A 27,639-nucleotide genomic window follows, 5' to 3' on the forward strand; every position below is an offset into this window, starting at 1 on the left:
AAACCGAATGAGTGGCAGGCTGGCTTACAACCCACCAAGACAGGAGACGCTGGCTTTAAGATTAAAACTTTTAACTTCAGGCAATCGACATACTTTTCTTATACTTTTATAGTCATTTCTAAAGTGTAGCCACTTAAAGTGAAAAAAATCTTCAAATAAAAATGTTAAGAAATTGAAATTAAAATTACTTTAAAGAAAGTTACATTTCACAGGCTAGTGGGAACCCTGGATATTACACAAGGTTTATATCCAAAAACAAGTATAGTAATATAGTAAACAAGCAAGTATAGTATTAATCAGTGCAGCTTTTTTTTTTTTTTTTTTAACTCAGAGAATTGATTTGAAGCGGTGGACCCTATGGTTGCACAGGCTTGGAGCTCAGCCTCAGTCGTCTGGGCTGAACCCACACAGTTCAGCCCAGACTGTAGTGGTGCGTGGTGGCTCTACACTGTTCTTCACCAGCCTTTACATCTCACCTGTTCTTGTAGCAGGGATTGCAACAACAGGACTCAAAGCACCCTCTCACAGACAGAAGAAATCATAGCATAGGCCTACTTTCAGTGTCAGACTGAAATTAAGTTCAACAGCTGTCACCTTTCAAATAAACAGCAGCATGACAGCATACAGAGTGGTAAAACATACTCATATTAACAGCTTTTTTGCTGCACTGCTGCTTTATCTGCAGTGTCTATGTAGCAGTTATAATATTAATAAAACATTGTTCATAACTCTCCTCCTGTTCCTCTTGACTGAAGTAGACGGCACTTTGTGCAGAAGAAGAGTGAGCACTGAGCCTGATGCAGAAAGCCTGGGTTAACAATGAGAGTTGATAACCATAATGACTGATTACAATATGCTCGGCTGGGGTTTTAGTATTTGTTGAGCCAACTATGAATCTTACAAGTGTGGTATTAACTACATATAGAAAGTACCATATTTTGTTTTTGTTATTTTTTTTTCAGAAAGCCTCAAAACTCACCATTAGTATTACCGTTACATATAATTACATGTTTCTTAAAGGTTGATATAATTTTATTTATAGTCTGGCTTGTGCATAATGACTTTATTTATTGCTGTTAGGTTCATAAAGTTTTGGATAACATTTTTTGCTTCTTTACACCATGACTGTGGATCTTAAATCAAACAAGATATGATTGCAGTGCAGTCATTTTTATACAAGCGGTATCTCGGCTCTGTAAGGCCAGATCCCTCGTTATTCCATGACATAGGTTCAATGCAAGTCAAGGTCATCACTAAGCTGGAAAACCAAAATGACCCTATCAGAGAGATAGCAAAAACTTTAGGAGTGGCCTAAACAAGAGTGTGGTACATGCACTGTCCAGCTCAGCAAACCCCTTCACAACAGAAACCCCAAGTCAAGAATACTCTTGAGGACGCAGACACAACACTGTCAAAGGCTACAATCAAGTGACACCTTCATGAATGTAAATACAGAGGTTTTCAATAAGGTACCACTGCTTGCACTCAAGAATAAGAAGTCCAGATTAGATGTTTCCAGAGAACATCTAAAAACATTCTTTGACAGAAGAAACCAAGATTAACCTGAACCAGAATGATGGGGAGAGAAAAATATGGAGAGCTCACAATCTGAAGCACACCAGATCAGATATGGTATTATAGCACGAGCGTCTATGGCTGGCAGTAGAATTGGGTCAGTAGTGTTAATTGATGGTGTGACTGCTGATTAATTAATTCTGAAGTGGATACTCTCAGATTCAGCCAACTGATGAACTGATGGCACTTCACAGTGCAAATGGATAATGACCCAAAGCACATCGCAAAAGCAATCCAAACGTTTCTCAAAGCAAAGAAATGGGATATTCATCAATGGCTAAGTCAGTCATTGGATCTCAGCCTAATACTGCATGCTTTTCAGTTACTCAGTTTTCAGGCAGAGAGACCCACAACCAAGCAGCAAGTGAAGGAAGCTACACAACTGATGATGCCCATGGGTTCTATATTTCATGCAACTATACAAGCCAAACACGCACATTCAGCAGTTGAAGGGGTGCAGGAACAAGGACAATATCAATAGAAAAAGACAGTCCACACACCGGAAAGCTCCTAGAAAAATATTTAATTGCCTTCAAGGTGAAGTAACGTTTCGGGCATTAAAAACCAAAAGCTGACATCTGGAGAAACTCATAGGAGGTAAAAACAGGAGGGTATACATCAAAAGGGGCAAAACATCGGCGGCAGAAACGTTTCGGGCATCCATGCCCTTCTTCAGACTGAAGGAGGGCATGGATGCCCGAAACGTTACTTCACCTCGAAGGCATTTAAATATTTTTCTAGGAGCGTTCCGGTGTGCGGACTGTCTGCTTCTATATTTCATGCAGTCATTGACTGAAAACGATTTTCATCTAAGTATTAAAAACAATCCTCATATTAAAACTTAACGTTAATTTCTCCAGTTACTTTTGAGCCTCTGAAAATGGGGGACTACACAAATAAATGGCTGTAATTCCTAAACAGTTAATGCAATACTTTTGTTAATTAAAGCTGAAAGTCTGCACTTCAGCCGCATCCTGACTGTTTGATTTAAAGTCAACGCTGGTGGTGTCCAGAGGCAAAGTTATAAAAATGTGTCACTGCCCCAGAACTTCAGGACCTATTCTGAAAATCCGTTTTCCTTAATAAATGTTTCTTCAAACATTCATCCAAAGAGCCTACACGCAGAAACTCTCCCGCTCTGCCTTTGAGTATATTTGCAGCTCTAATTGGCACATTCACTGGGCAGTAAAAGGCTGTCTTTGTTGGCCTAAAGCCTACAGCTGTACCGCATGCTTGGTTGCACCTGTCCAAAAGAAGGGGCTTGCTCCATGCACTGCAGAAAAAAAGCCTTTGTCACCAAGACAGAAAGATCCAGTTGTATCGAACAAAATGCTGGAATAAAAAGTATAATCTGTTGCCTAATCCTAGAGTCAGGTTATCACAATAATCAAGACCATGCTGCCACAATTTCAACTATTTTTAACATCAGTGTTACAGTACCCCCTTCCTGATTTCTTTCTTCTTTTTTTTTTTTGCACATTTGTCACACACTTAGTGTACTGTATGTAACAGAAGTGGACTGAAACTCCATATTGTTCATAATCTCAGAAACACTCGACAGGAATTTCACAAGTGCTTTTCTTTAGGGAAGAACAATCTGCATTCAGGGTGCTCAGCCACGTGATCTAGAAATCTGACAATGATTCTTTAGTTATAAAGTGTGAAAATACCACACTGAATGTGAGTTTCCCTTAAACCAAGGTCATAGCAGGAAGGTCAGAGGTCACGACAGGCCTTTATGACAAGACATAAATGTAAAAGGCGTCTGCGGAGCAGCGAGTTCGAGCGAGAGCCTAGTGAATGCGCTGATCACCACCTCCCTCTGTGCCAGAAACGCCAAAGGATTCTTGTCATACCACTGCTTCAATTACAAAGGCAGGAAGGGGAGAGGTCATCACATTGCCGTCTGACTGCATGGAAGAAAACTGCAATGCTTGGGAAGAAATAATACAGCCAGCCTCCAACAAATACATGTGGTTTCCTCAACAAACTCTTACTGTGCTTTGCTCCTACTAACAGTGCTGCACATCTTTCCATTAGAAATGTGAAAAGCCAACGTGTTCAATAACACTATAACATCCACACTGACCTACTGAATATTGTTTGTATGTGTGCATCAATGTGCATACAGGCATGAGCTGTTGCTTAGCAACAGATATGGAAGTGTCAGAAGACAGACAAGTGCTGGCAGCGCTGATGTTGGGAGGAATTTCTAAAAGTAGAACACCAGAATGGCAGCGAGAGCTGAAATGCACTCGTGTCTTAAAGGTGCGGTAGAGTCAAATTAGAAAAACAGTCACATTTCCTCAGTGGCTTCTAATGTTTTTATTCCTGCAGACATGTAAATGAAATTTACTTCGTGGTGTTCGAGGCCCTGAACACAACATAAATGAAGCCAGTGAGAGATATGATCTGATGCAGCTAAGTTCTGTTTTAAGGGAAATGCATTTTTTCCCCACAAATATAGCTGACCTAATTTAAGAGAACTCCAAAGTCTCCATAAGGAAGCAGGCGAGGCTGGTGAAGGGATAATCTACAAGCCCATAATCCAGCAGTGTACGGTTTAACTACAGACTGGCGCCATTTAGTTTATCACTTACTTTCACGCTTTTCTCTGACTTCTAAATTTTGTTTTTACTTTAATCATTCGATTAAAGTAAGATTAGATTTAAGCAGTTAAACAACAAACAATATTTCAAGCACATCTGAAACATTCACTACCTTTTTCTGCTTATTAGTCAGTTTGTCACTCTGTAAATTTCAGGTTCGTTGAACCACTTTTACACTTGACTTAGACATACGGTGCTGTGAAAAACTATCTGCCCCCTTCTTGGGTTCTTTTTTTTTTTTGCACACTTGTCACTCTTATTTCTTTAAAAAATGTATTAGACCACCTGTCTAATAATTTTTTTTAGAAATCTGTCAAAAACTTGTTTAAAACTATATTTCAAATTCTATTGTTATTTATTAGGCAAATAAACTGAATTCACATTTTATATCCAAATTTGAGCCAGCACTCTGAGAAGTCAGAACTTTGGTGCTGATTTCATTTATTAATAATATAATTTATTATGTTTAAAAGTAATTGACACCCCACCCCTCCCTCCTTGGTAAATCATGAATTAACTGTGATTAACCACATTTATTAGTAAGCTGAGTTCAGTTTCACTAACTATACCTTGGCCTGACTGCTGTCAGGTCCGCTGAATCAAGAAATCACTTACATAGAACCTGTCTGACAAAGTAAAGTAGGCTAAAAGCAAACATCATGCTCCAATCTAAAGAAACTCAAGAACAGATCAGAAACAAAGTCACTGACATCTGGAAAGGGTTACAAAGCAATTTCTAAGGCTTTGGGAATCCAGCGAACCACAGCGAGAGGCGTTATCCACAAACGGAGAAAACTTGGAACGCAGGTGAAACTTCCAGCCTACCAAAATTACTCAGAGAGCCCATCAACGACTCATACAGGAGGTCACAAAAGAACCCAGAACACCATCTAAAGAACTGCAGGCCTCACTTGCCTCAGTTAAGTTCAGTGTTCATGATTCAACAATAAAAAAAAAAAGAGATCCGGACGACATGCCATAGTTGATGGATAAATTCTGCTCTCTACCAGAAAATCCTCAAGCAGAATGCCCGGCCATCAGTTCATGCCCTGAATTCCACCACTAGGTTCTCAAAGGAAAAAAACATAAATAAATAATTACAATAAAAAATGGTGCGAATCGCTTATCTCAGCATTGTAAAGAAACAACAAAACTAATTACTTTGTGTGACGAGGTACAGGAGTCCTACCTTGCAGCCCTCACATGCACTGACACCATAGTGGTATCCAGAGGATTTGTCCTGGCAGACGAAGCAGGGCTTGTAGACTCTAGGAGGGGGTGGTGGGGATGGTGGGCTGGGGACAAGTTCCTCAGAACTGGTGCTCTGTGTTTCGATGGCTGCGGGGAATGCAAACAAAAAGAAGGAGATGAAGAAGGTTGTTCTAAAATAACTAAATCACTTAGACATCAGAGATGGTCCACCTTCCCATCGAGACAAACTGTTTTCTTCTGATGGACAGTATCACTCAAAGGTTTGGACACACTTGGCCACTCCCACCAGGTTAGAGAAGCATTAAACAGCAGTGTTTATGGGCAATGTGCATGTGATATGCAGATAAAAAGGCACTGAAAATAGAGAGAATGTAGCACCATCAGTAAAAATGTACCAGAACCATAATCTATGCAGAGACCAAGCAGCTGTCTACTCATATACTCAACCTATCTGCATAAAAAATGGAAAGTATTCTCTCCAGCATCTCTGCAGATTAGATTACATTCTTCCGTACTTCATCAGAGTAAATGCAATTACCAATCTTGAGGGACAAGCTCTCATAATTACTGGACCCTTGTCCCTGTATGGAATTCCCTGGTGGTTTAATCTGATCTTCCGTCATACTCACCCACTGTGATTTTTTTGCTGAATTTCCAGCTTTGCACTGGGCAGTGGCCCGAGGGAGGTTTTTACTAGTCTACAACACACACAGTTCTGTACATGGCGATGTGGTAAAATATGGGAAAAGTAAGAGGACCAACAAGGTTATTTCAAATGATGTAATTTAAAATATATTGATTCTCCATCTTATCTGGCTTTGAAAAGAAGTTTTGGCAGCAAGTAGAAGTTTGTCATTAGTCAAAGCTAACAGCATCAACTACTTCAAACATCTGAATCTTTAAGCAAATTTCCATAAAGCTGACATAATGGGGCTATGTTATATGAAAATAAGGGATCTGGGGTATTTATATCTGGGCATTTTACCCTTACTGCATTCAATTCCATTTTATTTATATATTACCAATTCACAATGCACTGCCACTTTGTTGAGGACAGAGAGACGGCCATTGATTTTCATTTCATTGCTCTAAATGATCCAAATGGTTTCCCTGTGTAGCTGGCAGAGAGCGAAAACATTTGCACATAAAGCAGATGTACGCTGAGATGCTGTGCTGGAGACAAACCAGTGATCTGACACACAAAGCCATCTGATAAAGGAGGATGAAGAAAAGAGACACTTTTGTGCACACATGTATTTACAGCATGGGTTCAAGAACAAGCTGGGCTCTAGATTATTTAAGGAATAATGGGGAACTTTTCCCCTTGTTTTTTGCAAAATTCATTCATGTTACCAAACCACAGATAAATGCACACAGATACCCCACTGTACATTGCTTTTCACTGGAATGATGCATTAGTACATCATTTTATTGTATTCTAATGAGACAGGATGTTTATCCGAATTAAAACAAATTAATCTACGCTGAATTTTCAACTGATTTTTTTTGCTCATTTTCAGGTAGTCTGGTTTGTTTGAAACTCTACTTATGGAATGAGATTATTATTAGGATATGTTATGAAAATTAGGATTTTCATACCAAAAAACTTATATTTATAGCATCCATTTTGTAATAATGTCTGTTCAGTGCTGTCAAACTCTGACCTCAGATGACAGCTGGGCAAACAAGCCCATCTGAATAACACTCACATGACAAAATCATAGCTAACAGTACAATATTTTACCACTCGTCACCTGTGAAATGTTACATCCTGCTGCTTAGTTTTGGTGATAGTCACACACACACACACACACGTATATATGGTCAAACAATCAACAAAAGGACATGGGTGGAGTAAGGTGCAAAAAAAGGTGCTGTTTGCCTTCATGTAGATACGTTTCCATTGTTGCAAAAGCAAGACACTGTTAATGGGTATTTCCACAGATCACTGACTGAAATCGTTCCTCTTTAAGAAACTGACTGAATCCCACCAAGAAGCAGCTGCATCGGATTTGAGTTGTTGGCACAGACATGGCCACTCATGAAAACTGTTCTTCTGTGTTTCAGAAGCGCTCCAGAACTCTGTTCTGCTTAAAATACTTGCCTAGTATTTTTTTCACTTAGGGAACATCAAGTCCCATAAAATGCATTTTCCATCCAGTTACATTTCAAAACGCCCCCTGCAGAACACCTGTCACATTTCCATTTCCAGTGGTATTAGACTAAAGGCTAGAACTCAGTTTAATTTCAGAAAATCAAAAACACAAGATGTCCCACGTCACCACAGATCTTTTTCAAAAGGACAACAGGAATTTTGGATGTAAAAATCTACAACAGAAAAACTTGATTTTGACAACTAATTCTAGTTTTAAAGGCTATTTTCTGTATCTGTAGGTTGCCTGCAGATGGTCACTGATTGAATGTCCTGGTTGTCTAGTCTGCAAATCAAGAGTTCTTGGATTAGATACTTAACTCCAATTTGTGCAACAGATAAATTACATAGAATAAAGAGCTGCATGCATGCGTGTTTGAATGGGTGCTTGTAGTATAGAAGTGCCTTGCCCAATAAGACTAGAAAAATATTATATAAGTACCAGTCCAGTCCGTGTGACTTAACTTTAAGAAGAATTCCTACAGCTTTCCTTGTGGTCACAGTCAAGTACTTAGACTTGTACTTAGTTCAGTCAAGGGTTTTTTTTGTGTGTGAATATAACACAAAAATACAAAACTTTACTGCAACTACTCATTTTGGCAACACTGGCAAGCCTTAAGTCCTCTGCACATACCTGCTTTCACATGTCAACTAATACATTAATTAGTATTTTTAAATATGCGTTACTTTTATATAATTCATCCTGTTGTTGTGACTTAAAATACGAAAACAGCTACTTGTTCCCCACAGAGGAGCCACATAATAACATTCTGTATCAAACATTTAATAAGTGAAACAAGGTGTTTGCACTGGGTGATGAGGACGAGTGAAGCATGGAAACAATGTGCCTTAGCCTTCACCAGGTGGTGCAGCACACTTTAACACACTTCTAGAGGAAACATACTTTTGCCTTTGGTGCATTTGTGATGGCTGGGTGGTTACACACACTGAAGCGACAACAATTCAACCCCACTGCCTATTTGAAACTCATGGCTGCTTCTAAGAGGCAGTGTGACCACCTGCAGACAGATGGGACATATAAACATAGATGCATTACACCCCTCAGTACGTGTATGCGTGGAGGTGTGGGTAGCTACATAGGCCCTATCAGGTGCAGGGGGGCCTTTTTCCATTTTCTGCATGATTAAACTTTGAGTCGACTTCTCTGCATGTTAACATACAGAAAAAGCTCCATTTGAGAAATAAAAGTCGTTGACACACAAGCCAGCGCAGCTAGTCTGGCTCAGGAGCAGGGAGAGAAAAACGAGAGACGGCTGAACCTTTAGCCTCTGGCTGAACCTGCCGGTGGGGTCAAAAAAAGCACAGCCTCCCTGCTGGAGGCTGCAAGCTGAATATGGGGAAGGACTAAAGAAAACAGTTGCTGTGATTGGCTGTCTTCGAGGACTGAGGTTACTGACACCAGGAGGATGCTGATATACAGAGGAGACCCTGGCTACAGCCAGTATGACAGTATGCCAGTATAACTTATTTTTACCCTTTCAACTCAAGTTGTCCCAGCACCAGGACCAAGCCATATCTGGCTCTCAAAATTGCTAAAACTGACTAAAATAGTGGTACCACAGCACAAGCTTGTTCATTTCACCCTTACAGTTTTGGAGCTGCTCCTGATTCAATCATCACTTTATATTTTTTGTGCATTTTTGTGCAAAAATGGCTTTGTGCTTAAGGAGAAAAACCAGAATTTGATTGTCTGATACTGTAAGATAAAGTAATGACCTGAGAATCTCTCCATGACTCGATCTAATAAATGTAAGTGTAATTTTATTTTCAAAAAAGTGGCAGTGGCGCAGTGGGTAGGCACTCGCCTTGCAGAGGGTTGCAGGTTCAAGCTCCTGTCCCTGCGCTACATTGTGTCCTTGGGCAAGACACTTAAATCACATTACCTAATGGTAGCGCCGGTCTCTGGCTGCATGACCGCAGATGCTTGTGTCTGGATGAGTGATCTGGAACAAGCATTGTGTTGTGTGCCTTGTGTGCACAATGAAATGAATTCACATTTGTGAATCTAACATCTAACAAAAGGAGAGGTAACACAATGTACTTACTTACAGATTAAAATAATTCAGAAGCACTAACATGTAATATCAAAGGTGTTACTTTGCAAGTCTGCATTTACCACTTATCCAGCTGGTTTCAAAGGGACTGGAACCTATAACAGCAATGATAGGGAGAGAGGCAGGGTACACAAACACAGCACACCACAGCCAGTTTAGAATTACCAGTTAACCTAACATGTAGGTCTCTGGACAGTGGGAAGAAACTTATTCATAGGGAAAGCATGAATTCCATACACAAAGGCCCAGACCGACCAGGAGGTTCGAACTCGGAACCTTCTGACTGCGACGCGCCAGACCTAACCGCTGCTGGTTCCACTTAGCACTAGCCTTTAAATAAAAGAATAATGTGTATTTACCACTGTCATTTAACACATTCACATTTCCTTAGTTTTTAGCAGCCATCCTGTTATTTACTTCTGATAGATCTTCAGTTCTTTGTGTTATGTATTAATGAATACACACCTCAAAGGCTCAGTTGAAAATCTAGCTGAAAATCTATCATTTCAATCTATCATTATCAACACGTGCAGCTGAAAAATCAAAGAAAACAAGCTAACCTACTGCTACAGGAAAAATGGTTTTAAATTATGTCATAGTGAATGCGCCATTTAAACATTTTAGGTTTTCTTTTTTTTGTTGTTTGTGCGAATCTTTGGTTAAAGATATTCTTTGTAGCTTTTTAGATTGCGAACAATTTCAGTTTCTTAGTGTGGATGACTTCATTTATTTATTTGCCGACCAAAAGCTACAATCTAAAGATTTTATGTGCTATGACTTTGCGCATTACGTGTAATGTTATTCATTGATTAATACTGTCATCAATCAACTTGTAGCATGCAGACTGTGTACTCGAATGCAGGGCCCAGGAGACAAGAAATAAACTCAAAAGCAGCTTTAATGCTGATCACTCCCAAGAACACAAAAGTCCAACACAACTGCAGGGCAAGAGCAGGAAATCCGAAATACTACAAAACATTTAGGGAAACACGGGGCAAGGAGACACACAGCTGAATGAGGAGACAAGATTTACTTGACACGACTAAACTGAGGAACAAGAAAGACAAATATACAGAGATCAGACTTGGGTAAACTCAATATTGATTTTTTTTTTTAATATACACTATATTACTAAAAGTATTCGCTTCTCTGCCTTCACACACATATAAATTTGAGTGACATCTCATTCTTAATCCATAGGGTTTAGTATGATGTTGGCCCACCTTTTGCAGCTATAACAGCCTCAACTCTTCTGGGAAGGCTTTCTACACGGTTTAGGAGTGTTTATTGGGATTTTTGATCATTCTTCCAGAAGCACATTTGTGAGATCAGACACTCGTGTTGGATGAGACCTGGCTCACAGTCTCCGCTCTAATTCATCCCAAAGGTGTTCTACTAGGTTGAGGTCAGGACTCTGTGCAGGCCAGTCAAGTTCTTCCACACCAAACTCACTCATCCATGTCTTTATGGACCTTGGTTTGTGCACTGGTGTGCAGTCATGTTGGAACAGGAAGGGGCTGTCCCTAAACTGTTCCCACAAAGTTGGAAGCATGAAATTGTCCAAAACATCTTGGTATGTTCCTTTCACTAGAACTAAGGATCCAAACCCAACTCCTGAAAAACAACCCCACACCATAATTCCCCCCTCGATCATGCAGTCAGACAAGTACAGTTCTCCTCGCAACTGCCAAACCCAGACTCATCCATCAGATTGCCAGAGGGAAGCGTGAGTTGTCACTCCAGAGAACGCGTCTCCACTGCTCTAGAGTACAGTGGTGGTGTGCTTCACGCCACTGCTCCTGATGCTTTGCATCGTGCTTGGTGATGTAAGACTTGGATGCAGCGGTTTGGCCATGGAAACCCATTCCATGAAGCTCTCTACACACACTACATGAAGTTTAGAGGTCTGTAGTGACTGACACTGCAGAAAGTTAGCAACCTCTGCGCACTATGTGTCTCAGCCTCTGGTGGCCTTGCTCTGTGATTCGTGGCTGAGTTGTCTTTGTTCCCAATGAGTGAGTGAATACTTTTGGCAATACTTTTGACCAAACTGGCATTTTCCGGTTACTTTTTTAGGGGACACAATATGTTTGAAACTGCAACACTTATGTTCATTCAGCTGTAAATAGGCAACGTTAGACTGGATGCATTACTTGTAGGTAATGCAGGATCTGGAGATCTGTTCTGTGCCCTCTACCTCCTTATATTGCATTTCTCCAGTTGGAAAACCAGTGACATGTAAAACTCTGCCCGCATGGTCCACACAGGTGACATATGGCACAGAACATGAAGCAAAGTTTGTTGCCACACAGGCAGTTTAACACACTGATGGAACTTTGGAGGAAAAAGCTGCTTTTCTGCTGCAGATAATGACAGGGAAGGTGTGCTAAAAATCTATGTACTTACTTTTAATGCAAGTGAAAATCAATTAAATGGTACCACATTAGTGACAGGATTTAATTAAACTTGACAAATTATAACAAATCGCTAGAGACCAGATGAAGAGAAAAAGATCAAAAAGAGGAGGGAGAGAGACAGAAACAGTATTTGGTTTGTGTTAAGGAGAAAGCTGTGATGATTTTGATGTGGGCAGGTGGGTATAACCTGAGAGGCTACGGAAAGGAGTGTCACTCAGCTGATACTGTTTTCCACGTGGAAAAGAGTCAAACCAGGTTTTGTCTGCAGAAACTCCAAGCACGCAACACACATACAGCAGGCCCAGTCTGAGGAAATGGTCTAAGTTCACCCAAAGTACACCACATTAGAAACAGCTTTGAACGGCCCTCCAATATGTGTCATGGAAAGTGAAATTTAGAAGAGCTTGAAACACTCAAAGAAAAAAAAAAAAATTCAGAACAGTCACTTGACTTCATGTCTAGAGAAGAAGAGAAGAGCAGTGAGGGGGAGAGGCATCTTTTTATCTGTCAAAACTTCATCTGCAATTGTATAAAAAGAAATCTGCTAAATCTGGCTTTCGTTTCTGACACGTTATTACATGGGTTTAAAAGAACAGTCATTCATATGAAAAAAATCACACAGTAACCCTGGAGTGACTGCAGGACTGAGGTCGAACTACATTTTGATGGAGAGGGGGTGGGGTAGGGTGGATTAAGCAGGACAGTAAAAGAGAGACTGCAAGCACTCCTTAACTTTCTCTGAAGATAAAAATTTAATAATTGTTTTTGATTATTACAAATCAGCGACCATCTTGAATGTCACAAACGGTACCTGAGATATACTATATAAAATATATATAGATATATATATATAAAATCACCAATTAACCTAACCCCACCAGTCTTAGGACTGCAGGAGTACCCGGAGAGAACCCACACAAACACAAGGCATCCCCACAACTAGTATCACTGAAACCACTGAGCCCATATATGCCACTGCGACAGAAATCCTAGAAGCATTTGGGTATAGGATCAGGAATGCATGTAGAGGAAGCCGCCTGTGGATAAGAAGGCTGGAAGCCAAAATCAGGGAAGTCTGGAAGGATGTTACAGTAGATGGTTAACTGAGGTGCAGAAGGGCATCATGAGAGACTGGGCCTGGAATAAAAAAGAGGTACAGCAAAATGTCTATAACTGAGGCTATAGAAACTGCCAAACAAAGGCTCATAACTCTGGCCACTAAGCTGAAGAAATACCCGAGAAGCAGAGGCCAAGAGAATGAATGGTCTGTTCTCCAAAGATAAATCCAGGGTGTACTCTCAGCTACAAGGGAACAATAGCACAAGGGCAGATTTACCCAGAACTGAAAATGAAAAATACTGGAAGAACATCTGGATGAAAGAGGTGTCACACAACACCAAGTGACTAGTGGCTAGTGGACCTAAGAGCAGACCAAAGCAATCTCCCAGAACAAGAGTCAGTCACCAGACTAGCTAACACAGGGCAGAACGATCCTGATCATCAAGGATCCCCACAAGGGTACGACACCATCAAACTACCTGCAGATTACCTGCCTCACCACAGCATGGAAGCTCCTCTCAGGCATCATAGCAACCATGACACTGTACAAGGCTAATAGTCCACTAATACCATTCATGAGCAACTCAAAAGGACTGTGGAAGACAACACTGGAGGCCAACTCCAAGGCACTTACAATCAAGTGTGGCATGTACTGAACAGGAGTGGCCCTCCAATCTCATTGTACATTCTGTATAATGACAATAAAGGTATTCTATTCTATTCTATATATGAAGGAGATGTACTGTCCCCACGACTGTTCCACATAGGCCTCAAACCCCTTAGCCTGCTCATCACTAAGAGTGGATACAGATATTGATTCAGGAAGGGTGTGACCACCTCCTGAACATGGATAACATCAAGCTGTATGCCAGAAGTGAGCGAGACACTGACTCACTGATCCACCTTACAAGGATCTACAGTGAGGACATGGAGACGTCATTTGGGGTGGAACTACCAGAAGGCAGAATAGCAGATATACAGGACAGCCAGAAGTAGCTGGGTATCCCACAGGCCAATGGGAACCATGATAAAGATGCAGTAATATTCCTGCAGGTGGAATAAAACAACGGTAAATTACCATCATGTAAAAGTATTTACTGTCCTCTATTTCATATCAAAATACAGTTATATTAGCTTTAAATTATATGAAATATTTTGTCTTTTTATACATTTTTTATATTAAATAAAAAGTATTTACATGAGTAAAAACAATTAAATTATCTAATAATATGATCAAACACTGCTGTAATAAAATAAATCAGGCTTAAAATTGCAGAAAGGTACTGTTATTAGTTCGGTTTTATTATGTAATTTGATCTTGTACTTTTATTCCATAATATAATAAAATGATATACCATCCATTAAAAAAAGTCAAAATAGATATATATATAATAATATATTCATTTTTTATTATATCAACTGTAAAAGGGTTTTTTAATGTGTTTTCCAACATAAAGTTAATGGATTTACCTTTTTAAAAATATTATTGTAATTACAATAATTACTGTTAATTACAGATCTTAGTACATACGGCTTAATCAGATATGATTCCACATAAAATTGTGTATTTAATGGACATGAATGTTAAAAGAGTTGCACTTAAGAAAATATTAGCTTTACTTTGTATAATAACGTCATAATATTAAATTTCAATTCAACTGTATTTATATAGCACCAAATCATAACAAACAGTTGTCTCAAGGTGCTGTAGTACAGGATTACTACCATTTATTTTGCTATATTTGTCCTTAAAACATTTTTAAAAATTCTGTTGCTGCTGTACAACCACATCATTTTTTTTTATAATTTTAACAAATACATGGTGGTTAAATGCCATAAAGTAGAGAATGATGAGATTATGTTTTACAATGACAACTTTTAAACAGTTTGGACACACTTATCTCCTGTTCGTCAACATTTAATTCTGTTAACAAATGGACCACAACAGAAAACCTCTAACAATTAGTTATAAAAAATAAAAATTATCTTTTCCAAATGGTTTTTAATGAGCCATAAAACCAAAGGCACCATAAACTTAGAGTCACTGAACATGACAAGTTTCTCTGGTGCTGTAGAAGATGTTTGGACCTTTGTAGACAGCAAAGTTATGTTTGAATCACACCCTCAAGGAAAGGTGGCCATAGACCACTGTTCTCTCCTACTGGTAGCACGAGACAGTACACGTTCATTCAGGTTGCACAGGCAGTCCAGCTCAACCAGGATGGCATGTCCATAGATTCCATTGCTAGAAATTTTGTTGTGTCTCCAACCAAACAAAGTCTCAAGAGTGTGGTAGAGCTACCAGGACATGGGTGATTACACAAGGAGACCAGGACAGAACTGCAGAAGGGCATCAATCGAGCCGCAGGACCAGTGTTTGCTTCTTTGTGCAAGGAGGGACAGATAAAACACTGCCAGTCTTGTGGGACTTGTGCTCACAGCCCAGCACCATGCAAATCGATTGGAATTCCCCAGAGGATACCAGAAATGGGTGGTCTGTCACTTGCATCCTGTCCTCTTCACAGATAAAAACAGATTCACACAGATTCAGGGAAATATGACCACCAGCTGCCTGCTTTAAGTGTTCTTCTTCCTTTTTTCATCTTTTGCTGGGATGTATCTTGAAGAGGTGTCTGCTGAATTAAATAAAAAAACAAAAAAAAAAACAATTAGTAATCAGTAGCTAAACATGGACTTTACTTTAATATATATTACCTAGAAAATAGTGGGAATTTGCAAAGGGCATGGTTGTGGTGTGATTATAAATAATAAATTACAATTTTAGTAATTAAAAATGTGTAATCATTGTGTATTTTATTGTGTAGCATTTGCATATGCATCTGTGATCTGTCATGAAGTGTGGAATAAAAGAAATGCAAATGCAGTACTCAAACACCAGCAGGTTAAACTGAAAACTAACCTTGAATCAGGATGTATGCTGAAGTCCACAGAGGGAAAAATTAACAGCAAAATCCAAACTTCTTCAGAAGCACGGAGCACATGAGTGGAGGTTCACAAATGAACTGGAAAAGAACAAAGGAAATCACTATATTGCCAAAAGTATTCACTCACCCATCCCAGGGGGGATTATGATGTGGGGTTGTTTTTCAGGAGCTGAGCTCGGCCCCTTTGTTCCAGTGAAAGGAACTCTTAATATTTTAGCATACCAAGACATTTTGAACAAATTAATGCTCCCAACTTTGTGGGAACAGTTTGAGGGATGACCACTTCCTGTTCACACTAGTGTGCAAACCAAGGTCCATAAAGACATGGATGAGTGAGTTTGGTGTGGAAGAACTTGACTGACCTGCACAGAGTCCTGAACTCAAGCTGACAGAACAACACTGGGATAAATTAGAGCGGAGACTGCGAGCCAGGCCTTCTCGTCCAACATGAGTGTCTGACCTCACCAACGTGCTTCTGGAGGAAAGGTCAAAAATTCACAAGAACTTTACAGAATGAATAATACTGTATCACATAGAGGGAACACTGAGGGAACAACTTATGCTCTATAATTAGAATTTGATTAACTTTGTTCTTTTCATATGACTCCGTAAAGGGTCCCTACAAAGTCTCACACTGTAACGCAGAAGATGAAAGCTGATGGTGATACTAAAATGTGAAAGCACTAATTTTTGAAGTGAGACTTGCAACCGGCTATACAAGGTAATGTGGTAATGTGCCTCATTTTTGTGTAACCCTTCATGATGAGAAGATAACCTTTTAGGGTTTTCACAAAAACACCACAGCTATAACAAGTATAATTTCTGAACATCCTCTAAAATGCTTATGGTGCAAACTCACCTTTTCACAATACACTTGACACCAACAAGTCATATAATGAGTCTGCTGAGAAAAAGAAAAGCAAGTCTGTGTGAGTACAGGTGACACTTTAATAGATAAGCCTGTCTACATACAAAGAAGCATGTGTACTGAATGCTAAGTATTATGTGCAGGTAGCTTAAAGGGTAAAACCCCTAAGCTCACCTCAGTCATTAGCTTTGCTAGCAAGACCGCTCTCCTCACAACATCACAAGAGGGAAGAGTTGGTTTAGTAGTTTAATAGTTAGCTGACACCTTTGTTAACTATGTGCAATATGACTGGTCATAGAGATTTAGTGCCAAACTGGAGTAAAGACAGTGTATTATATTATCAAACTAATACTGTGAGTTTGGTATACTTGCCTTACAGATGCAATGTGTTGTGCCCACTGCTGACTGTACATGGTCCTTTTTCCTCCCTCGAAATTAGCTATAGTTGTTTTTACATCAACAATTTTTAAATGTTCCTGTATCCACAGTGTTTATCCAAGATTAAACACTGGTTGGTCTTGTAAGGTCCATTTGTCTTCACCTGGTTCAAACTAGAAATGGTCAGTTTTCCTCCCCCTTTTCCTTCCCCTTTTTTTAGCTGTTCTTGACTATTCAAGCAAAGTTTTCACATTCAATTCCAAAGGCTTGAAAATTCCACACAGTCCCCTTTTAATGGTCCCATAATCCATGAGGGCCTCTCTGTGTAAAGTCCATTTCCAGATCTTTGATCATTTGAAAGTTAACTTCTGTTGAGGTTGAACTGCAGGGTGCCCGACCTACGCCTTTTGTTTCCTACTCAAAATTAAACTGCAAAATATTTTTGGTTACAGAAAGGGTTAAATGAGGAACCATTCACTTCTTAATGATACTTTTATATTGCAAAAATATTTTGATGTTTTAGTATTCCAAACTTTTTGTTTGTCTGTGCCATCAGGGTTTTTGATCTAGTACATATGGAGAACATTGGGGGCTGCTTGGGAGCCTTACTGAAGCACTTTTCATGTACCTCAGAAAGGACCCCAAGTCTCCCCCAGTTCATGGGAATGGGCATGCTGGTTAGCCAGAGCTACGGGTCTCACAGTATTGATATGATGGAGGTATATACAGCACATTATCGTCCATCTACCCATTTTCTTCTGCTTATCCAATTCAGGATATCCAATTCTTTCTCCAACTGAAGGTGTGGAAGACGCACTCTCAGCTTTGCATCCATTTTAACATTTAGGGAATGTTTAGCAGTCACACAAACTGTGGTAAAATTCTTATACACTGTGTATCAAAAGTAGAGCTAGCAGGCTGCCGATAAGTTGCCTTGACACCACCACACACACCTCCTATTATGGTCACAGGTTAAAGGAGTTGTGAGGAGATACAAACTTACTCAGTTCCAGGATTACTCCAAAAATAAAATTAAAAGGCAAAACAAGAAAAGAGTGCTTAAAAAGCTCAGCTGGGCATTCACCTGACTTAACTGGGAAGTCATATTTTCCACAGGTTACACTGTATCACCCACCAACAAGGAAAATATTATCAAAAGACAAATAATGCTATTTCCAGCAATTTTATTCCAGCTTTTCAGATCCTGGACAAACCCCCACTCATTATGTTCCCCTTTAAAAAGGTCCAGGGGATGTGGGAAAGTAACAAAAAAGTGTTTGAGTTGGAAAAAAAGAGACATGAATGCAAATTTGTTAAAGTAAAGGGTTTCTTTATAATTAAACTGAAAGAGCTGCTATCACATTCAAAAGAAAAAAATAAATAAAGTGCAAAAGCTAATCCCCAAACAGAAGACTAAGTTAAAAAGACTAAATCACCAAAAACACCTATCTCTCCACAGAGCAGGAGAAAGCAGCCACAACACACACAGATCACCAGAACCAAAAAGGCTCTCTGGCCCTTGAGCGCTTCTCTCTCTCTGGCCTTGAGTACTCTGACTTAATTGCTGAGTAGAGTCAGCTGTACAAAAGGGTGGTACCTAAAGCTCAAGAAAAAACAAGACACACCCACCCAGGGTCAAAATCACAGAAGGACCTGCTCGAGCTGTAACAAGTGTTAGCATACTTTTATATATTTTTCAGATGTCTGTGTAATTTGTTTTGTAGTAGTCCAAAAATTAAAAAAAAAAAAATCTCTGCAAATATACTTTTAGAGGGTATTGTATTTGTTATACCGTGGAGTCCACAAAAGACACAACAGATCATTTACTTACATTTGTAACCAATTTAAATAAAATTATGACACTTATGTTTGTGTTGTTTGCATGGCATTGTATTGTATTAGTTTCCTGTTTTTTACTCTTTTGTTTTACCCTATTTGTTATCTTTTATTGCATTTTTATCCCCGTGTAGATTCATCTCTGTTATTTGTATGTTTTACCTTAAGCAATGCTTATATCTAATTTAAATTAACTGTTTAAAAAAGTCTCATTTTAAAAAACAACATTTAGGAGGGGCCGTCTGAAACTGTGTGTGTGTGTGTGTGTGTGTGTGTGTGTGTGTGTGTGTGTGTGTGTGTGTGTGAGAGAGAGAGAGAGAGAGAGAGAGTATGATAAATCAAATTCTCCGTGTTATAAAATATATCAAAATCATACCTAGTATTTTTATCTTACCACTATGACATAAGAAAATCTTATGTGGAAAATCTTAAAATGAGTCAGTCTTGAAAATATGAAACATGAATAGGTGAATGTATCAGCAGCTGTGGTGATTTAGTAACTTCTTGGTATTTAATATTTATTAATATTATTATTTATTTTTATTTTTGACAACATGCAATATCAGTGCAAACACAGTGCGACCTTAATGCCATCCTAACCATGTTGATTAAACACCCCTGATGTCAGACAGCCATCCTTTCATTTTACTATTGTACACATCTTTTTTTTTAATTTCCCCCCATTCGCCCGTCATTTCACACAACCACTAAATTAGTTTGGTGTGCAAGCTGTGCTAATGGCCTTCATGTCCATATCAGAGGTGCTTAAGCCTTGAAGACAAAAAGACCCCAATTATCTCATAACACACATCAGATGTACAATGTCCACGGCTGTCTCGTGGCTTTTTGAATTTCTTTTGATGTGATGAAATTGCGCTTTTAATGATAAAATGTCAGCTGTTTGTTTCCAGAGTACGGATATCATGTGTAGCTATTCCACAGCCCATTTCGCCTCTGAAAAGGAGGTCATTTCATTCTTAATTAACATCTAAACTGAAACAGGAAACGCATCAATGGTTGGTTTGTTGTCATTGCAGCTAATTAACACCCAGGAGGTTTCCATTACCCTGAAAAAATAAATGATAAACCCACATTTCAGTGACCCCAGGAGAGGTTTTCTCAAATCAAAATCTTATTTAAACAGCATCATATTGAGATGGGTAAGCCAGGAGCGGTCCCGGCTGACTGCACATTGGGCTTTACAGGCAAAGGATGAGTTCCTCAAGAGTAAGACTTCCGTCGCTTTTAGTAATTAATTGAGGCTATCTTAAGTGCCCTGAGAGATGAGGAAGGCTTTATTTGGTAATATGAATGATGACTGGAATAGAGGGATGCCTGACGAGGTAGCATAATGTCATGTTTTTAGTATACAAGGAGAAGAAAATTTTCTGGTGAATGGGGGTTGGATAAGAGCACTTGTGGCCTCCGTGTCCTGCTTACGACGCTGTTCAAGAGCTTCTTAAAGGTACTAAAGTAAACTGTTCTCTTCAGTCTGCTCTTAATTTAATTTGGATGTTTCTGAAGTGTGAAGTTGAACGATGCTTCTTAAACATCTAATAAAAGAGCTGATCCGACATTGAATGATTGTAAAGGATAATAAGAGCATATTTAAGTATCTGGGGGAGATGTTTTCCCAGTAATTTTCTGGCTTCTACTTGACTTTAACAATGAATTTGCAAGCTTTTATCAAAAACACAATTATTAATAAAAGGAATATTGACCCAGTCAGAGTTCACCAACTGTTTCATGGCACTGACGTGCACTACAAATATTTAAATATGTAACTGTTAAATACTCATAAGCTACGGTATTGTCACCAATCGATTCTTTAACTTCATTTAACTTTACTTCAGTAAAGGATTAAAGGATTTAATGAAAGAGTGGAGTTAATGTTGAGTGTTTGTATAAGAGCTCAAGGACATTTTTTGCACACACACTTCTTATTTTGGCAATGAGCGAATGTTAATAAATAGAAGAGTAAGTTCATGGGTCATAAAATTAACTGCAAAATGTCGCAAATAAAAAAACATCTGCTTTTCTATTTAAACTGAAACAAGTGTGAAGTCAGTAGGATTTCAATCAAACTAAAAAAAGGGAAAAAAGGGAAAAACTGAGTAGGAAATAATAGATCAAATATCGATTGTTTTCAGTGTTAGGTCCATATTTACAGAGAGGAACAGGCCTCTGTCGTGATGACAGTGTATTTGAACATCCTGCATACGGGCCAGTCCAAAAAAAAACAAAACATAATGGGCCTACTGGGAATTAAGATGGAGGGTGTAGAACTCCAACAGTTGACTGGAGTAAAAGGTTGTTACAAGTGAAAGCTGAAGAAAGTGAAATGTTTGAATATAGACCACTGGTTAAAAGATCATTTGGACTTTGTGTCTATGGAGCATTATTAGTTCCACAGGTTCTTGGCATTGGCCATGTACATGAATCATGTCAGCTTTGAACAAGAGGCCAAAGTGGCAGTTACAAAGACATGTTATTGTATAGCACTTTGAATTGCCTGGGTTTTATATAGACTGATGTCATGTCTGTATTTTTAACCTGGGATGGTTTCTTTCCTTCCAGATAATGTAAAAAAAAAAAAAAAAAGGTTCATTGTTGTTGTAAATGGCTTTAAATTGAGCACCCTACACTCCCAGTCCTGAACAGTTTCCTGTTGAAATGAAAAGCTTGGCAGCCGTCATTGCTTTCTGTGTTTCTGGTGTCTTAAAAAAATATGTGAATAAAAGTAAAAAAAAGCAAATAATTGAAAGGCTACATGGAATAACTGTAAATGAAAAAGAGATCAATTATGGGATTTCATTTTTGTTAGGCTGTTTGTTAATACATATCGAAAAATTTACAGAGTTTTGACAGATCACATGATGTAACAGAAATTATTTTACAGGAGCATATTTATCAAGTTTAAGAGCAGGATCACTGTTTCATTTTTATTGCCTGTTTTAAAGCCAAAAATAATAGGTGATTAACTCATCAGTGGATACCCCAAAAATTAATACCGACTGGATATTTTAAGAAGAAGGAATAAAAGCTCCTTAAAGATGCTCTATTTTTCTTCGCCATGCTGATCATTTAAAGACCCCTGACCACCAGGAACTAGTTTCTGAGAGGTTAGAAATAAATACAAGTAATTAAGAAAATAAGGAGCAGCTCTAAATGTGAGGTAAATGTTGCGGTTTCAGAGCGCAGACATGCAGCAGAGCGCTGTGAGCTTAAAGGTTTCAGCTGAAACTTTTGGACTTGCTTTTGCCTTTGAGCAATGGCTTCCTGAGGAATAACAGCTGGAGGCCGGTTATTATCAGATTAAGACAAATCACAGAGCAACAGAAAGGGGGGACGGTCAAAAACAAACACTGACAACTGCCTCATGAGCGCAGACTTAGGGTTATGGGGCTATTTTAAATATTGTGCGTTAACTAATATGTAAGCTAGTTTAAAAAAATCTAAACAGTTTCCTAAATAACAGTCAGAATTCATAGAAAGGTGTATAATAATTCTGCAGAATAATTCTGTGTATAATACCGGCCTTAAGGGCAGTTAGACTGGGCTGGATTCTCCTCGGATTTTTAGTGCTAATTAAATGTTAAATGTATTTTTTTTTCTTTTCCGTTTTTAGAATTTTATTTTATTAATAGCACGAGTAACCAGTTAGTATCCTCCCCTGAGGGATCCACTGAGCCTGCTGAATAAAAACCAGCTTCGGTCCATTCGTGTTCCGACAGTGATCCGTCCGCGGGCTCGTTTATCTAAATCAGTGGCAGAGAGCGCAAGTCGCGGTCTGTCAGGCCGCCCCTCCTGTCATGTGCAGCCCGGGGAGGGAGGTGTGGAAACACCGCCCGTGTTTACGGTCTACATTCCTCCAGCCAGCGTGCTGCTCTCTGAACTGAACTGATGTGAGACAGCCATTCATCAGCAGATCGGCGCTGATGGGAGGCAATGGAGGCGTGAAACACGGCGTTTAGTACAGTTGTACACTTAATCTGACATCGAATGTAAACTTTGTTACTGAGTTGCTCCATAAATAAGTCTCCCTGTGAATCGTGTCGCTTTTGTTTGCAATATTTAAAGATGCGCCCTGTTCCCCAGCATACGAGTGAAGTGCTGCGGGAGTTTTCATCATGTTTACCAGTTTCGCTAAAATTGCCATCTGCGGGCCCTTTCGTGGTCACTTGTGAATGTTGTGGATGCTGGACTCTGCCAGCATGACTTTTGGAGCAAGAGAGACAATACGCACAAGAAAGACAACAACAACATCAGATAATGTGGAGAAGTTGGACCTACAGTGTGCGCTCCGGCGATGTTGCCACTCTCTGTGCGCCAGTCCGCTGATGCACGCTTTCAGAGCCTTCTCCTGCAACATGCAGGAGGATGGGCTGGACGTGTAGAAATCCAGCATCTGTCCGGGACTTACGGTCAACATGTCCATGCAGTCAAACATTATAGGAGGGTCTTCGTTCAACTAGTCTTGTGCGTGATGGATAAAAATCGCCGATATAAGCGCACACAACTCCGACAAACTCCTCTCCCCTCCCAACCCCCCTCTCCTTGGCACGGCAGATTTTGTTCCTCTTCTTCTCCTTCGTCCCGCACCGAAATCAGAAATTATTTCAGACCGAAACGCTCCGCGCCTTTTTCTAAATCCTCATTTGCCATTTCTTGCGCCGAGTCCACTCGCCACCCTGTCGCGGACCTCTGAAAGAGACTCCATAATAATAAGAGTAATCCGACGTGTTTTCTGTGAATCGCCCCGTCCCGCTCGCCCGCTTGCCGACAGCAAGAACGAACAGCAGAATCTTTCTCTTGTAAAATCAACAATAATAAGGACGGCGTTTAAAAGCTCACGTTTCTTCTGCGATGACGAATGGGTTATCCATCCCCCCGTGCAACTCATTTCCAACTAGTTTTGCCACAGAGAGTGAAAGATTGAATTGCCTAATATATGCGAGTGAACTTTGTATGAACCCTTCCGAGGCTGCTGACCTTCAAATGACCCAGGCAGGCTGACATCACTGCAGCTCCGCAGCGCGGAACAAGGCGAAGTGAAGAAACGCAGGGAAAATAATAAAGACTTTTTTTTTCTGTTGGAACAGAAGACACGCACGACTGACCCCAAAATTTGGAACGACTGTTTTTATTTTTAACTTAATAATATTATTATTATTCGTTATACAGTATAACCACAGCTCTGTCTGTCTGTCTTTGATGGCTGTTGCTTTTTTACGATGACAGGAAAACCCCCATTCCTACAGAAATAGCTGACCAGTGTAAACTCCACACTACCGATTTATGCTCTTAGAAAAATACAACATTTTATTTACAGTAAGAGTTTCTATCATCACGATTGAGAACTGTTATATTATTATCTTGGTCTCAATCATGGGAAGGTCACATTATTTATACAATTATTGATAAGAACTTTAGTTTTTATATTTCATTAATTGGACTTTGTTCATCATTTAAAATGAACCAAAACGTTTTTTTAATGTAAAATATTCTGGCTAAGTTGAATTTTTGTTCTTGGTTTTTGTTATTAGTAATAAAATGTTTTATATGAGTACAAAAAAAATGAGAAGTATCTTCTTTACTAACTGCAAGGAGCAAATGTGATTCTAAACATTTCAGAAATTTCCTGACTTTATTGTTATGTTGGTGTATTGAACTTATTGATACTATTGGCAGCACAGCAAAATATGTGAGGGTGGATAAAGATTAATGCCATAAATGATCAGATTTAATATCCTTGTAATTAAAAAGCTGCCTTGTAAAACAAGAGTTCCAGTTAGAGCCAGCACACAGATTTATATTACTTTGACTTAAATTAAAGTTTGCACGTCAAAAAATGAAGAAATTTAGTGTTCAGTAACTTTAATAATTTTAATCATTTAATTGATGGTGATTTTTAATAATAGATTATTTTTGGCTATAATGCAGCTACTATGAAACTAGAGTAGAACAGAGTTCAGCCTGCAGCTGCACATGTGGCAGGAACAAGCTGATTATTCCAGGAAGCTTCCTGATATAAAATATGTTCTCAGTACAATATTTAACTTCTTATGATCCACTATTTGTAACTGCAAACAGCACAGTTGATCTAACTGTAGATTTTCCAGTCAGATGAGTCTTTATCTGTTTTCAAACATGAAATTGTGTCAGTGTTGGCAGAACGAAGCAATGAAAACTCTCACATTTAGCAATATGTGTGAAGGGGGAAAGCTTAATTAAGGGGACACTTAATCAGGAAAGTACACCATAAAGTCAGATAAACTTTAGTTAGGAAGCATAAACCATTGTGACCACTGGAGAGGCAACAACAAAAATAAATAAATAAAATAAAATAAAATAAATAAATGTGCATGTGGTAGGCATAGACCATTGTTGGAGAACAATGTTTCCCAGCTGAATTTTGTCAGGCTTGATTTTTGCTCGTCTACACCTACTGCTTGTACGGTTCCTGCAGCCCATTCAGGTTGCACAGGTAGCCCCGCCCCCCTAAAAAGGCACAGCCATACATGCCATCACAGGAAGGTTTGTTGGGTCTCCCTGCACAGTTTCAAGCTGTAATAGCTTGTAATAGTTTTGCCAACCAACTTAGCTATTACAGTGGCCACAGAGAAATGTTGGAATGCCTCAATATATGTCTTTTTAAATCATAAATCCATTGTGCATATACATATATGAGAGAGAGAGAGAGAGAGTCACCCCTCATTTATTGGGAAATGGGAAACAGATGAAGTGATTTGTTGCAACAGGAGCAAATATAGATTTAAATACAGCATGTGAAGCATATGAGTTTTTACAAGTCTAACAAGTTTGTAAATCAATATTTGGTATGATCACCTTTATTCTTCAACACAGCCTGAACTCTGTGAGGCAGCTTTCTTCTAATTTATTTAAGCAGTCTTGAGGAATAGTTCTTTAGGCTTCATGAAGGACATTCAAAGCTCTTCTTAGGATGTTGGTGGCCTTTGTTCTGTTCTCTGTCAAGATGATCCCACACTGCTTCAATAATATTGAGATCCGGGCTTTGGGGAGGCGAGCCCATGACTGATAGTGTTCCATTGTGTGTATTTTTCTGCCCAGGTTTGCTTTTACTGCATTGGCAGTGTGTTTGGGATCACTGTCGTTGCTGCAAAATGAAGCGGATCAGATGGTATTGCTTAGCGGATCAAATTCTGATGGTACTTTTCTGTGTTCATAATTCCATCAATTTCGACAAGGTCCCCAACACCACTGCTTGAAATGCAGGTCCAAACCATGACAAAGCCTCCACTGTGTTTTACAGATGGCTAAAGTCTCTCACTGGTACTTCTTACCAGCTCCTCTGAACATATTAACAATAATTTGAACCAAAAATGTCCAGTTTGGATTTATTACTCCATAAGACCCATTGTCACAGATTTTCAGTTCAGTTTTCCCTTCCTTAAGAATGGCGTCTTGACAGTCAGTTTGCACTGAGGCTGCATCTGATGATGATTTACATTAGCTGTATAAACTAAAGGGCAAAATTCATCTCTTAGGTCATGTTTCAGGTCTTTGCTGCATTTTTTCCCCCCTGTATCTTCAGGACATGACTTTCAGATACTGTTCAACTGCTGCAGAGAGTTTTTTTTATGCCTGTCACTTCTTTTGATCTCCCCTTGTCCAGGACACACTGCAAGCCATGTCAAGGTATGCCAGATTTTTGGCTAATAAATTTATTTTTAGCTAATATTGGTGCAAAAATACTATTTTATGCCTGCCAAACCATGTTATCTTTGAAACTGGAGTAGAACAGAGTTCAGTCTGCAGATGCATATGTTGCAGTAACAAATTCATTTAATTTTTTTCAAAAGCTCAAAAAAACCTTTTTTTTCAAAAAATTTAACTAAAGAAATGAGAACAAATTGTGTTTTTGCAGCAGGCCTAAAGATGCAATTTGGAACTGGTCCTTTGCCAAGTTGTCTATTGTGTGTAGCTCCTGTACAACACTGGTTAATCCGTTGAGTTAGATGCCTTTTTATGCTTGAATGATTCACAGGTCAGAGTTAAGTGGCTCCCAGGTGTTCCACAACAGCACATATTAACTTGTAGTTGCTTGAGCTGTCCCAGAGAAGAACCTCTTTCACTTTCACAGCGTGGCATGGCAGTGCTGTGGTTAGCACTGTTGCCTAACAGCAAGAAGGTTCCTGGTTCAAATCTCCTAGTTGTGTCAGGCATTTCCATGTGGAGTTTGCATATTTTCCCTGTGCCATCTTTGGTTTCCTCTGGGTACTCTGGCTTCCTCCACAGTCCAAAGATGCACATGTTGGGTTAACTGGTGATGCTAAATTTGCCATGGATGTGAGGTAGATAAAAGTGCTGTGTGAAAGTATGTTGTATGTGACATGTAGTCTAAAGCACTAGTCAGCAGAAGTGTGACTTTATTTCTATATTTATTATAATTATTTTGGGGGGAAATAGTTTAAAAGGTACTCACATGTGCTCCAGACTGATTTTAAATCAGGCCAGTGCAGGTAAACAGC

At 39.2% G+C, this 27,639-nt stretch overlaps 1 protein-coding gene and 1 long non-coding RNA gene across 2 annotated transcripts in view; both read right to left on the reverse strand.

The window, feature by feature from the left end:
- Positions 1-24,108, reverse strand: part of LOC115788528 (retinoic acid receptor beta) — a 96,173-nt gene extending 72,065 nt beyond the window's left edge. Inside the window, exons 1-2 of the mRNA XM_030741587.1 lie at positions 23,420-24,108; positions 5,374-5,522 (exon numbers count right to left, since the gene is read on the reverse strand). Coding sequence (XP_030597447.1) covers positions 5,374-5,522; positions 23,420-23,576 — 306 coding nt within the window. The 5' untranslated portion in view covers positions 23,577-24,108. The remainder of the gene's footprint in view (positions 1-5,373; positions 5,523-23,419) is intronic.
- On the reverse strand, positions 14,487-17,643 carry LOC115788529 (uncharacterized). The gene is made up of 4 exons (XR_004020597.1): positions 16,904-17,643; positions 16,407-16,519; positions 16,020-16,122; positions 14,487-15,735 (listed from the first exon to the last, which is right to left on the reverse strand). It is a non-coding gene; the product is annotated as an uncharacterized LOC115788529 (long non-coding RNA).
- Positions 24,109-27,639: the final 3,531 nt, after the last annotated feature.

Source organism: Archocentrus centrarchus, chromosome 11, assembly GCF_007364275.1.
Source record: "Archocentrus centrarchus isolate MPI-CPG fArcCen1 chromosome 11, fArcCen1, whole genome shotgun sequence".
NCBI classification, from domain to species: Eukaryota; Metazoa; Chordata; class Actinopteri; order Cichliformes; family Cichlidae; genus Archocentrus; species Archocentrus centrarchus.